Source organism: Morone saxatilis, unplaced genomic scaffold (genome assembly GCF_004916995.1).
Source record: "Morone saxatilis isolate NCDOM2014 unplaced genomic scaffold, NCSU_SB_2.0 Contig3, whole genome shotgun sequence".
In the NCBI taxonomy this organism is placed as follows: domain Eukaryota; kingdom Metazoa; phylum Chordata; class Actinopteri; family Moronidae; genus Morone; species Morone saxatilis.
The window spans coordinates 18346872-18360900 of NW_023339873.1; the positions used below are offsets into that span (position 1 = coordinate 18346872).

A 14029-nucleotide genomic window follows, 5' to 3' on the forward strand; every position below is an offset into this window, starting at 1 on the left:
CTGAAAAGTAAGTGCCCTGACTGTGAAAATCTTCCCTTGTCTGTCATTCTCTTTCCCTCCTTTTCTCTCCCCTATGTCATTTCCCCAGGCTTTCCTCTCATCTTTCCCCTCCGTCCCCCTTCTCTTTCTCCTCTGTGTTTGGCTAATAAAAAAAAAGGAGAAATAATCAATTGGTTGCTGCTTTGTGCCAGCAGAGATGTTGAATGGAAATCAATCTGCTATCTAAAGACAAGAGGGCTGCAAAATAACACAGAGAAACACAAATGACTTCTGCGCTTAATGGGGGGGGGGGGGGTGTAAGCACAATAAACCAAAGAAAAGACAGGAAGAAAGAAAGACTTTCTAAGTGATGTGACAGAGTGAGGGAGGACCGGGGTGGTTGGTGAAAGGCTGTCTAATTGCGCCTCCTCCGTGCCCCCACAGGAAGCAGTTTGTTTTTTGCGGCCGTCATGCTCTCCAACTTAATACTTTCCAACAAGTATTTTAAAGTCTTGGGATAAAAGTACAAACGCAGCCTCTTGTTGAATGATAGTCCTGTAAATGCACAAAGGCTTTGCTGCGCTTTTGTGAATAAAAACGGGAGCATCAGAGAAAGGTAGATAGATGAAGAGGACAAGCAGCTATCGATGTGAAAAGCTATGACGTCATCTTTGTAAGACAGACAGCTTTAAATCCCATCGGCGCCGTCTCTCCATGATGCATTCTCTGAATGGGGTTAAGTGCTGATGAATTATGTACAGAGATTAGTAATAATATGCAAGGCAGATTATACCAGCAGATTCTTCTATGAATAATCGCTGATTGTTAATTATATATTGGTGTCGTCACACAGAGATAAAGACTGTAAAAGATCAAGAATCAATATCCTATAGCTGAATAACTCTTCAGCGATGTATTTAATAACAACCAAGAACATTGTCATCATCGTGACCCAGACGGTCAATCCCAACGCTCCCCCAGCTCTTGATGATGATGCGTACTGATGAACTATGTATGGAGATTAGCGCTGATATGAAAGGCAGATAATACCGGCAGATTCCCCTACGAAATCTCTATGTTTGTTAATTCCCTCTCCCCCATTTCGCCGGAGTAAATATTTAGCTCAAATAACAATCATTCCCTGCGAGATCGATCTCATCTATGTAATCCTGAGCAAACGGCAAAAGTCAAGAAGGACTAGCGGAGCTCTCCCTGTCAAGGCCGTCCTGGTGAGTCAGCGGCACAGAGTAAGCTGCATTGTTTTAAAGGGTTCGACCGATGATCATGAACTTTCTCATGCCGCAGTCTTGCACCTTTGCTGTCCATCCCTGTTGTTTAGTCTAATTTGCTGCGATATGCACTCTCTGACTGTGCTGTAATGTAATAAACATGGACATATAGTCTGTGCATATGCTCTGACAAAAACAATGCTAATAGCCTTCAACATTACAACAATTGTCTGTTTTTGACAAGGAAACCTTGTATGACATGCAGCAAAGGGCCTCTGCGGAACTTGAGGCCATGTGGTAAGGTTAACCCAGACACATTGTACACGTTCTGTGACATACTGGAGTACCCCCTAAAGGTATGTATACTCAAACAGCTTTTTATTTTTTATTTGCCATTCACTTTTCTGTATCTTACAAAAATGCTGTACTTTTTTTTTAACAGTAGCCTATCTTTCATTTACAGGATTAAGGCATTGAAGAACCCTCATAGCACTCTCATAGCATCCTTGTTGTTTCCTTGTAGCACCTCTAATTGCCCTCGTAGCGCCCTCGTAGCTCCCCTGTAGTGCCCTTTTAGCTCCCATGTAGCTTCCTTGGAGTGTCCTATTAATGTCCTTGTAGGTCCAAGATCATTAAAGTTGCATCTAATCTACTGTAATGTAATCTATACAATTTAGTAATTATCTACCTCCACATTAGCCATATCATGGTTCTGTTTCCACTGTGTAAACTGTCTGACTCTGCTGTGATGAATGCCATGGTGACGTAGTAATTCTGTCAATCTTACCTGTAAACCAGCGAGTCATCTTGGCTCCCGTTGTACTGTATCTGGAACATCCTAATGCCTGGAATATTCCTCTGGAAGTTGAACTTGATCAGTGCTGTTGACGAGGTGGCCTCAGCCGTCACCACCCTCTTATCCACTCCGCCCTTCACGTCACCTGTCACGTTGTTCCCGTTGGCTCCGCCTCGGGTCGATGTGGAAATGTCTGACGATCCTGGGTCTGGCTCCTGGATGTTGTTGGTGTTGTTGGAAATGTGCGGGAGTTTTATAATAACCAGGTCTACTGTCTGGTGGGCTTCACCAGCAGGGTTCGAGGAGATGCAGGTGAAGGAGCCGGTGTCTTTCACAGTACTGATGAGGATGTCCAGAGTCCCATTGGTGTAGACCAACGTTCTGGAGGAGTTTGATACCAGTTTACCCTCAGGAGAGATCCAGTGGATGGCTGGCTCTGGATCACCTCTTGCCTTACACCTTTAGAGAGAGAAAACCAGTAGAGGGGAACACATTAGAGACAAGACAGCTTTATAGTAAAAGCAGAGAATTGCTTGAGGGCGGTTTCTGGATTCCCTCCACCTTCCCTCTTAAACGAAATCTAAACATTATCTACTGTGTCGACAGAGCACATTAATTTAAGTTAGAATATGCTTTACAGTGCAGCCTTATAGGAGAATTTTGTCGAACAAAAGATAATTACCAGTACCTACTGGTAAAAAGAAGTAGGCACAGGAAGAAGGAAGAAGAAAAGCTGTCAGGGAATAATAGGCTAGCATTTTTACAGTAAAGAAAGCAAGTATTTTGTTTCTTTTATCAGGTATATTTATTAAAAACGTACATATAGTATGTATATGTGTTGTTTTGGTCTGTGAAACTTTGGATTAATAATTAGTTTAGCTACAATTCATGATTATTTTTATTATCAATGAAAATACTGGTCTACAGAATGTCAGAAAATAAACAAATTGGCATTATAAGTTCTATTTCATCATTAAAGGATTTATTTTCAAATGTCTCATTTCACCCAACCAACAGTCCCCAAACACAAACAAACATACATATTATTAGTTTGCTCTCATAGAAGGCAAAGCAAACCAGCAAATATTCATATTTAAGAAGCCTGAGCTAGAATTAGTTTTTCCATTTTTGCTTAAAGAAAATAATTAAATGAGTTCCAAGCTGCCAATTCATTTTCTGTCAGCTGACCTAATGGACTACTCAACTAGTAGTTCAGCTTTAAATGAGTTATTATGTAAGCACAATAAACCAAAGAACTAAATGTGTGACTCATTCACAAATGTTAATGAGGAGCCAGACTTTTAGGCAACAAGACATGGATTGTGCAAAAAGGAACTTGTGTCATGTAAGTTAAATACTGAGGAACTGAAGAAAAAAGGGACCTGTTCATATTCGTGGATGTCTTAGAATGACCTTTTGTCTGGGTGCATGAATGAATTAAAATGGGTGCAATAATAAGGTACTTTTAAGTCATCGAAATTATAAGCAATCAAAAACAAGGGGCACAAGTGTCATTAGGGTCATTGTGACCATTCTCATTTTCTGTAATTACTGTAAAGTGCTGTGAAAAAGAATTCAGAGGGAAGTGTAGTATTTCTTAAGGGGACTATGGTGCGGGGTCACACTACACACATTCTCTAAACATGGCTGGCAATGTCTATAGTAGTGAACTAAAGCGAGCTCCAAATTATGTAAAGTTTAGGCTATTGTGGAAGTGAACAAATTAAAATAATCATGCATTTCAATGTATTCAATGATGAATTGGTAAAATAAAGACTGGGTAAACCAAAAGATTAAAAATAATTATCATCCACACCTAACCATGTGCCACTACATTTTCCTGGCTTTTTGCAATTTAATGCAATAAAATGGATGCTGCAAAAGATGAGAAATGTTAGGTGGGTTGACCCTCTGATGAGCTCTACTTATACCTCATAGATGAGAGAATAATAGCATCTTATTGATTTCCTTTGCCACCACTTTCTCAATTTCATCATAATTCCATATTTGAAAACATAACATCTATCATGATTGGAAGCGTGTGACCAATATATATGCAAATGAAGTAATCATCGTCTCTCCGACCTGTTGTCTTGATTTAGCTTGGCCCTCCTTAAAATTTTAGTGTGATGTCCCTGTCTTGTGCTTCATTGAACAGAGGGGCATTTCATGTATTCTTCAGTAGCTTATAAACATAATGCTAACTAAACTACATGAATTAAACCGGACAGGGTGTAGGTCTGTGTTATAAGATAATGAGGAAACTTTGTTTGAGTTGTACTGATTGCATGTGTACTATTTTTATGTATCTCTGTTCAAAACGGATACAGATACCTGAGAGCAACTCTCTGCCCTTCAAGCACCCTCATCTCATGGGAGTATCTGGTGATGAGTGGAGGCTCGCAGAGAAACTCCTCTTCGGGGATGGACCAGAAGTATCGGCCAGAGAGGTGTTGGGGTGAAGCGCAAGTCTCCAGGTCATCCTCTCTGTTCAGCCTTCGCAGCCACAGTAACTCACAGTTACAGTGGAGTGGGTTCCCACCAAATGACAGCGCAAACGAAGTAGAGGTCATGATCCCTGACGTGGCCAGGACCTGGTAGTGTGACATAATGATTAAATTTTAAGAAAAACTTTATTAGTCAAGCAACATTTTATTAAAAACCCTGCTTTGTTCAGTTAAAGCTGTATAATTCAACTGGGGCAGTTGATTTTTCCCATGAAGAGATAAAGAAAGTGAAGTGAAAAAATATATTTCCCCTTCTCTTTAAGCTGTGGCCTGCTTCCCAGCACTGGATGAGTAATTGTATAAATCAGCAGGCCCACAACATTAGGACACAAATATATGTTTAGGATAATGCCAATAGCAAGCAAAGATGTAATCGCCAGAAAATGGCTGAAGACAGAGTCGGTCCATTCACTAAGGTTGAAGACTGGATCGATGTTGTTCATAGTATATATACGATGAAGAAGTTGACTTACTGTTCCAGGACAAATTCAATAGAATCTGGGAAAACTGGATTAATTAGGTCAGATTTTGTCATAATAATAGAAAATGTAAACCAGAGAACCCCATGGTTCATCGGTAAAGAGTTTGAAATGTTCCTGTAGTTTGAATTGTACCACTGTAAATTAACTATTAATGTGAATGTAAACACACTGGAGCTTTAGTGTGGTGGGAATAAAACCTCTAAAAATTACCTGTGCTCGTTGAAAAAGTGGGTCTGGTGGCAGCTTTTGGAGTTTATTAGAGGTGACGTCCAGCCGGTTCAGCTTCTGTAGCAGGGAAAAGGTCCCCTCTGGAATGAAGTCCAACATGTTGTGGTCTAAACTCAACGTATGGAGGCTAATCATTTTCTGCAGGAATGACAAAGAAAAAATGTTGTTATTCTTTTGCCTTTCATATAGATGTTTTCTGACGTATGTATGTTGAGGAGGTTAGGAATGTAGAAACTAAAGGAATTCAAAAATTGTTTTAATAGTTCTTTAGTCTTTAGAATTCTGGTTATTGTCACTATCCTTTTAATCTCTTCCTTCAGTCCTTGATGTACAGTGGTGATTAGAAATGATGAAGCTGATGTTGTAAATGTAAAGTTGAACTGAAAACAATGTAGCTACCATGTGATTAATCATTATAGAAACAAAAATCTAAAACCTTAAAAAGCACTTATTTATCAAACTATAACTACATAGTCAACTACTTGTTAGAGACCCTGACATTTGTAATACATACAAATTGCTTGTTGGCTGACAAATAGCAGTAGTAAAATTGTAACTGTTAGCACTGAAAATGCTGTGAAATTAGAAAATTCTTCTTCAGTGGGAAGTGAGCTTAATACATAGTCAACATACTCTGTTTAAGCCAAAAGTCCTTAGGATCTCTTTATTTTAATTTCAAATAAATGGCCAAAAATGTTTTATGGCCATTTTATTGCGCTTGGGAATGGCTTTTTTTAAGGGCCTCCAGGTAAAAAGGTTTGACAGGTTGCTGCAGTTTAAAGAGATCCTGACCTGGATGGCCTCCCAAGGAATAGAGTCCAGGTTATTGTAACTGAGGTCGAGTTCTTCCAGCGCCAGCAGGTCGTTGAATGCTCCCTGGTGGATGAGCACCAGCTGGTTGTTGTTTAGAATAAGGTGGTGAAGCTTCGACATCCCGCTGAATGTATCGTTGCCTATCCTCGTCAGTCGGTTACTGCAGATAAGACAAAAAGAGAGGAACTGATTGAACACCTCGCATTTATCAAGAGGATTTCATGCAATACAAACTGGAAGGCAACTCATGAAAATCGGGCTAGTAGATTTTCCTCTATCTTGCTGACAGACAAACAGCACTGAAAACATAACCCCCTTGGTGGAGGTAATAATACAACAAACACATACCAGTCTACAGCTGAATGCAAATCCATACCTGTTGAGGTGTAGAGCTCTGAGGTTTTCCAGATCGGCAAAGGCATGAGGTGTGATGTAGGAGATGGTGTTTCTAGATAAGGTTAGGTCCACCAACCGTGTCATGTTTGCAAAATCTTTCCTCTTTACACTGTGGACACATAAGTTAAATTAGACAAGAGACAGACATATATCATCTATGATATTTCCTCCAGCATGACTGTAGATCAGACCAACACCAACATATCCAAAAAGAACTCTGATTAATCATTCTACTGATAAAAATTAATTTCTAAATATTAGAGTAGTCCATTAAAAGGTGAATATTTGTCAGTCTTTAAGTAGTACTTCAGCAGATCTTTATGGGAAAACTCTTTAAATATGTAAAAGCAAAATGTAAAAAAAAACTAAATTCAAATATGGTATTCCTTTTATCCTGTGCAGCTCATTCAGTATTTGTGATCGTGAACAACTCTCTCCACAGGCTACAAAGCAGAGAACCAAGGCTCTAAACTGCAGTGCCATCAGGACTCAGCCTTGAGCTGCTCCATTGACTATGAACTGACTATGACTTACTCTGGGGCTTCGAAGAATGTGCTTTTTTAACACCTAAATTAGTTTTATTTCATTCTACTGCCAGCAGATAATGTGCTCGAATCACCATAAAAAGCACCCCGTGTGATTACAGTCTGTCCAAAAATTCAGCGACTTTATTCTCGCCAGAGAAGCTCCAGGCTGATGACACCTGATGACATCATCAGTGTCTCTGTTTCCAGCTTTCAGGAGTCACACAATAAGCGCAAACTTTCCCAGGACTAGTATACTTTGTTGTTAAAGTGGGAAAGGAGTACTGTATGGGTGGCTGTCAATAATTAAATGTCAGTGAAGTAGTAATTTAATTAAGACACATTGTATATCATAATGACCTTATCTTCCAATGAACACATTTTTAGAAGACCAGAAGCAAACACCACTACTTTTGTGGATATAGTCACTATTCCAGGCAGCTGTAGTAGTTTGGTAGTAACAGTAATAGTACTTGCAGTATATCGTAGATAGTATCAAAAGTTTTTCTGCCCTGACAGTCTCACTAGTAACAGTAGTTTTAATTTAACTGTGTCACTAATTGTAACAATAGCACTCACAACAGAGGGAACTCTAGTAGTAGCGGCATATGTGTTAGCAGGTGGTCAGACCAAAAATAGCTCTGCGTTTAAAAGGTCTGCTCATGTAATACAACCAACCAGGAGGCAAAGAACATATCAGAGAGATCTGTGATTGGTGGTCATTCTTTAATTTTGACACAATGAAACAATCAAATTTGACCTCTAAGAGTGAGTTTGTTTGTATGATAAAATATGGATGATTTCCACTAGCTAGAAGTCCTGAGGGAAGCTAACAAGCATCTGCTACAACAATGAAATTCAATGAGTGAATGAGTGTGAGGGATTTGTCCAGCTGGTGAGGTTTTGGAAATACTGTTCCTTAGGGGTTGAGAATTTTTTACACGTTATATCATTTGTTACCTTTACATCAAGGCAAACTGTTAACTAACAGGTGGTTACTTAATACATTGACTCGAAACACTCCAAAGGGGATAACACAATGACAGAGAATATTGTGCGGTATAGCAGAGGGTAAAAATATATTGTTTATGTTACAAAATGATCCAACAGGAAAGTGCCACGTGTTTCATTGACCACTGCACTGTGTTGCCGGATGTGTTCCAGCAAGAGCCTGGTTCCACTTTTTTGCCAGATGGCCCTGGGGTAACCCCAACTATGTCAAATCAGTAGTCTCATTGAAATGAATGAGGCTGTGGTTTCACAAAGTTTGTTCTCTAAGTTGTACTAGTAAGGGAGAAGGTCTGCAGTATTAATCCTATAAAGTACTAGTTTTTCTTAGTGGTATCACTGATGTGAACGTTACCTTGTGACAAAGTTGTCAGCCAGCCGCAGCTCCACTGTATGCCTATCAATGTTCGGCGGTACAAACAGTAGACCTTTCTTGGCACAGAGGGTTGCCAGGTTGGGTGACAGGATCTGACATACACAGCGCTTCGGGCAGATCTGTGCCCGCACTGCCATGGCAACTGCCAGCATCACACACAGCAACAGCCTCTCCATGGTTACCACCCCACCTGGACACGACGCCTGAAAAATGAGACAGACAGGGACAAAGCAAGAGAGAAATTGAGATGTTAATGAGATTGGACTTTTTTTCAAATAGGAGTTGAGCATATATTGTATAATGCATACTGGGAATAAATAATATAAAAGACAAACCAAGGCATTTCTTCACCCAGTCAAATTATTGGGAATTATCGCCCATTTATTTATTTTAATATATTTCCAGTGTTTCTGCAAAGTTTCCAGTATTCAATCCAAAGAAAAACCTGTGTGCCTCACACTGCTCTACAGTGTTCACTCTATCCAGTGTCATTTTCTCATGCTACGCTGGACTAATAGACTACTTATCACCCACTGCACTTCCTTCTATATCTGCTAAACTGTATGGCACTTTGAATGCAGAGAGCTATATGGAAAGTTAAGTGTATATCTTGAAGGGAGCATGATAAGTGCAGTATGGAGAAGGATGACTTGCACTCTACAAGGGCCTGGTGTTAATGTGTCGTGTTAGTATGCATCAAGAATCACTAAGCGTTTGTGTACATCAATGAATAACCCCTGAACATGCATTGGAGTGACTCCGATTCTGATGAAGCTAAAATCTTAATGATCAGACGTGACTAGATGAACCCTAAGGCATCTGAGCTGAATCACCACCAACTTTTAGGCATCGCTAATCAAACCAGAGGAGATGTTTATTAGAGTCATTTATAGCTCAGCGGTGTTGCCATGCGTGTACATGCGTGCACTCGCACACACACATACTCAGTCATCATTAGTAAGCAGCAGTGCTTGTACTTAATTAGGAAAGTTTAGAGAGAGAGAGAGCCAGAGCAGGGCGAGGCTGGGAGAGAGAAAATGCTCATTAATGACAACCTTGATTGGGGTTTGAAGGACATGGGAGAATCAGGATTAAAGGGATCACAGTGCAAACACAGACACACACACACAAGCATGCACACTAACATACAGATTAATATACATACACACACACACAACGCAGGCTGGGTGAGGGTGAAACTGCAGGTGAGGTTGTTCTCACACTATATTATATTAAAAAAGTGATGAAAAGATTTTTTTCAGTAAAGTGCAGTGTATTGCAGTATTTCTTCAGCCAGATACTAATGATTATAACTATCTAACTGGCTTTATCAGTTGTGTGTGTGTGTGTGTGTGAATAAATGATAGAGGAGAATACAATACTTCAAAAATACCAATTAAAGCTGGTTGTTCTAATGACTGTGTACATGTTTATCTGTTGTTTATGTAATGAATTAATTCAGCTGTGTAATAAAATAAATGTTGCACTAACGAATGGCTTTTAAAGAGGAACAGATCTCATCAGAGAGCTGTGATCCCCACTCACTAAGAAGTACACAGTTGAGGTGTTAAAATCAAAAAGCTTTCCTGTTCAATTTTGACTCCATCTGCAGTGTGAATTCATTACTGGGTCGTCTCTGCACTTCCCAGACATGGACTGTCACTTAAACTGTGTGGCCTGGACTCACGGCTGTCACTGCTCATGCTAAACCTGCATTTTTCTTATTTATTCCGAAATGGAGACATAAATCTGGCTAATTCCTGTTTGCCAGACATGTTTGCAGAAGAAGAGATGCCAGGTTTCCAAAAAAATAACTTTATGAACTGACTATGGGTGGAATCATCACACTAATTAACCAAAGAGAGTGATTATTCAGATATTTGACATATTTATTTGACTTGTCACCTCGATTCTGCCCACATTGTGATCCTTTCTCAGTAAAGAAATGAGTTAAGTGGGGCTGGTGGACTTGTCACCAGACATGGGTGTGTCCCAAGTCAAGTAAAGCACCATTATTTTTTACATCACATGTTGCTTTAGCTTTTGCTAGGCTTGCTTACTCTAGCAGGAAAAGGTGGAGGTAGGCGACCTCTCAATCTAAGCATGTAGTCACACTGCATGGTTTGCATTTAGACCTGGCTGAGATCAGATCACTCATTACAGTGTGTTCTGTGTGATTTTGCATTAGGGTGGTGTAAATGGGGTCTTAGAGCCACCAATTAATACACATTTGGTGTGCAAATGACCATTTTTGGCAGCAGGAAAGGCTATGTGTAATGGACTACATAAATAAAGTACAGAGAAGAAAACATGTTACAACTGTAACGGTGTGGATCACTGATTTGTTTTAAATAGATTTGGACAACAATGGAGATCTATGGCAATAATAAGCTACTGTATAGTTAGTTTTGCTCTTTAAATTGGATTTGTTTAGATAAGAATATCACCATCCTTATCCTTCTATTCTAGTCCTGAAACTGCTCACCAGAAAACCTGGTCTGGAGAAATACAGTAGCTGTTATAGTTTTAATACTGTGATGACTCATCTTCGCAATGTGAACCTTGGAACCCATTGGCTATCACCTGACGATGATTTAGCCTCAGACTGTTTACATGCAGGCAGCCAAAACCTGCTCATACCTGATTGGTCAGTACTACTAGGACTACAAATGGAAACCAGAATGCTTCTGGTGCCAGAATCTTGGTCCCTTGCCTACAGATTGTGCATTTATGTGCAGACACCTGTTGTTAGAGATAATGCAAGTGTTGGGATGTCATCTTTGTATCAGTTTCAGAAACTGACACTTTTCCTGGTGCTATCTGAATGGAGTCGGTGTGATAAAATTCCACGGCAGGTTGATATAAGTGCTACATATTCATATTATATCAAATTATTACCCAGGACTAGGAAGCCATTCACCTTTCTCTAGTCTCGATGTGTGGTCCTCTCTATATATCTCTTTCATTGCTCAGTGTAATTACTGAGCTGAAATCTGCCACGGTGTCGGAGGTCATACACTCTCTGTTTTTCTTTCCCTCTCTATTTGAGTGCAGAGAAAGAAGAGCAGAAGGACAGAGCGGCAGCTAAATAGAGCGCCGGGTGACTCATATGCACGGGCGCTAGACAGAGAGAGAAAGAGAGAGAGAGAGACGGAGAAAGCTCATGACCCTTGTGACACGAAAGCAGATATCAGCTCATTAATTACACTGAGAAATGACTGTAATGAGAGCGAATGAGTGAGAGAGACAGAGAAATGGAAAGGAAACAAGGGAGAATTATCAGAGAGGGAGAGGAAGAAAGAGAGATCAGAGAGCGAGCTAATTAAAATGAGTGCTGAGCTGTGAAAGAAAAAGGGGGAGAGGGAAGAATTTCATTTAGCGAGGAGAGACGAGGTACGATAGATGATGCCGGTGTATAGAACACTCACTATATGGGAAGGGACGCATATGCTACTCACTTGTCGTACACGCATATGGAAAAGCAGATTACAACAGAATGGTGCTCGATTTCACACAATCCCCTCTCCATAAACACACACATGAGATACTGACTCGGTGTAGCTTGAGGTGACATGTAGGACCACTGGGATCAAATGGAATGGTGAATTAACCAAAGGGATTATGGGTAAGGAAGACAAATTAAGCTCTGTTTGTAATGGTGTGTAAAATACGATTCTTTTTCTCACACGTGTGCAGCCTGCTTTATCCACTTCTTTGAAAGCCTTCCACACTGACACCCCAGTTCCCCCGAAGGTCTTCCATAAAGCCAGTTTCACCCCTGGCTTGCTAACTGATGAACAACTGGCTTCTCGGACAGCTCAAATGGATTCTCCCCACGCTCCATATACTGAAACTGATCTTAGGCTGCATTCAAATCGCTCAGGGATAACCAGTGGAACGACTTGGCAGTTAAAAGCGACGGCTTGGAAGTACTCACACATTCAAACTCTTTTGAAGCTGCCAAGAAGCCATGATTGAAGATTTCTGTAGACTGTTGTTGCTTCTGATCAGCTTTTTCACACTTAATGCACATCCAATTAGGCAGTGATACGTTTGAGGTCATACGGTTGATAGCAAACCATACATTGCAGTATTTAATAAGAAATCCAGAATGTTTTTTGTGTTCTAATCCCCATTTTCAATCCGAAAGCAAAAGTAAACAGTTGTGTAGGGATTTTAATTCTAAATCTGTTTGGGCTGTTGTTCAGTTATTAGCTTAGCTGTGGTTTAAGATTTAAGAAGGGTTTAAACCTCATATAATCTTGTAAACCCCACTGTAGTGTCCACAGACGCTTAGGGTAGAACTGCACCTTTTCACCGTTTCTAGTGTAAACCCAGTTGCTGTTTTATGAATTCAATTATGTCCGATATGCCTTAACTAAGTGTTTTAGAGACAAAATGTAGTAGTATATATCGTTTACGTTTGTACTTGATGAGCAATCAGGTCTAACTTCTGTGTTTTATTCCCCTGCAAGTTCTGGTTTAGCTAAACCTGTAATAAACTGCAGCTAAGCTAATCAGATGCTTAGTGGCACAGCTACATGATGCCTAAGTGCCTGAGGAAATGGTTAACAAGCAGCAGCCGGCTGGTGGGTCCAGTGATTACAAACTCATGCTGTGCAGCCAGACTTTGTTCAAACCCACAGACATTTACTTTAAATTCTAGTGGAGAATCCAAAGTATCCAAAGATAACAAATTTCTCGAGCAGAATGTTGAGTGGTTTGTGTGCAAATGTTTTAATTAGCAGGAATGGAGCAGCAAAAAGTTGGAACTAGAGGGTTAAGGTTGAGACAATAATATACAGTTTACTGTCACAAAGTGAGATATCAGATGGTTTTTCAACCTTAAAAAGGAAGGGGAGGAGGGATGTTGAAATGTTAACTAGGTGACGACAGAGGGGAAGTATTCCCTGGAAATATTAACAACTAAGAGTTGAACAGTACCGTTTCTATGACTGACATAGGCGAACTGTCAAAGTCAAAAGCTCGTATAGTCACCACCGTCGGAAAAGTCGGAAACTACTCTGTCATCCCAAAGTGTCATCCAGCGGTTTGCAGGGCCCTTTGTCAGGTAGTCTACTATGGTACTTGTGTTGTTAAAATAGATTAGTCATGTCAGAGTTAGGAAAACACTTCATATGCTGAAGTGTTCTCCAACAGTCTCAGAGCGCCAAGCTCTTGTTGAGAAGAGCAACGTTGTTTACTGCAACATATTGCTATTCAAACAACTCCAATATCCACACAGACCTACACCCTCAAAAGATTTAACTGACTGAAAATTAGATCTTTACAGACACTAGATTTCATAACAGCCTCTCTCTGACAGCATTTTTTTAGATTACTGACAGATATTAGGATGGTGGTGCAAATACAGAAGCTTATGCAGATTTCTCCTTCATTTGTCACAATCCTGCTGGCTGCAGCAGAATACAGTAATAGAAGATTACTCTAATGCATATCACAGTAATTTCATTTGACATGGATCATTTGCTCTGTTGTATTTCAGTTATAGATGTAGTAATGCAAAGATTAAGATAATGTATAGACTTTTATGACTTTTAAGTATACAGAATTGATGCATTTGTATGTGCATGTGTCTCTTATTTATTTATCATAGACTTTAGAATAGAATTTAAAATCCTCCTCCTCACCTATAAAACTCTTCATGGTCAGGCCCCTTCATATCTTGAA

At 40.0% G+C, this 14029-nt stretch overlaps 1 protein-coding gene across 1 annotated transcript in view; it reads right to left on the reverse strand.

Moving 5' to 3' along the window:
- lrfn5a (leucine rich repeat and fibronectin type III domain containing 5a) overlaps window positions 1–8519 on the reverse strand; it is a 25778-nt gene extending 17259 nt beyond the window's left edge. Inside the window, exons 1-6 of the mRNA XM_035673413.1 lie at window positions 8318–8519; window positions 6411–6539; window positions 6014–6194; window positions 5204–5359; window positions 4339–4598; window positions 1996–2463 (exon numbers count right to left, since the gene is read on the reverse strand). Of these exons, the coding sequence (XP_035529306.1) occupies window positions 1996–2463; window positions 4339–4598; window positions 5204–5359; window positions 6014–6194; window positions 6411–6539; window positions 8318–8514 (1391 nt within the window). The 5' untranslated portion in view covers window positions 8515–8519. The remainder of the gene's footprint in view (window positions 1–1995; window positions 2464–4338; window positions 4599–5203; window positions 5360–6013; window positions 6195–6410; window positions 6540–8317) is intronic.
- Window positions 8520–14029: the final 5510 nt, after the last annotated feature.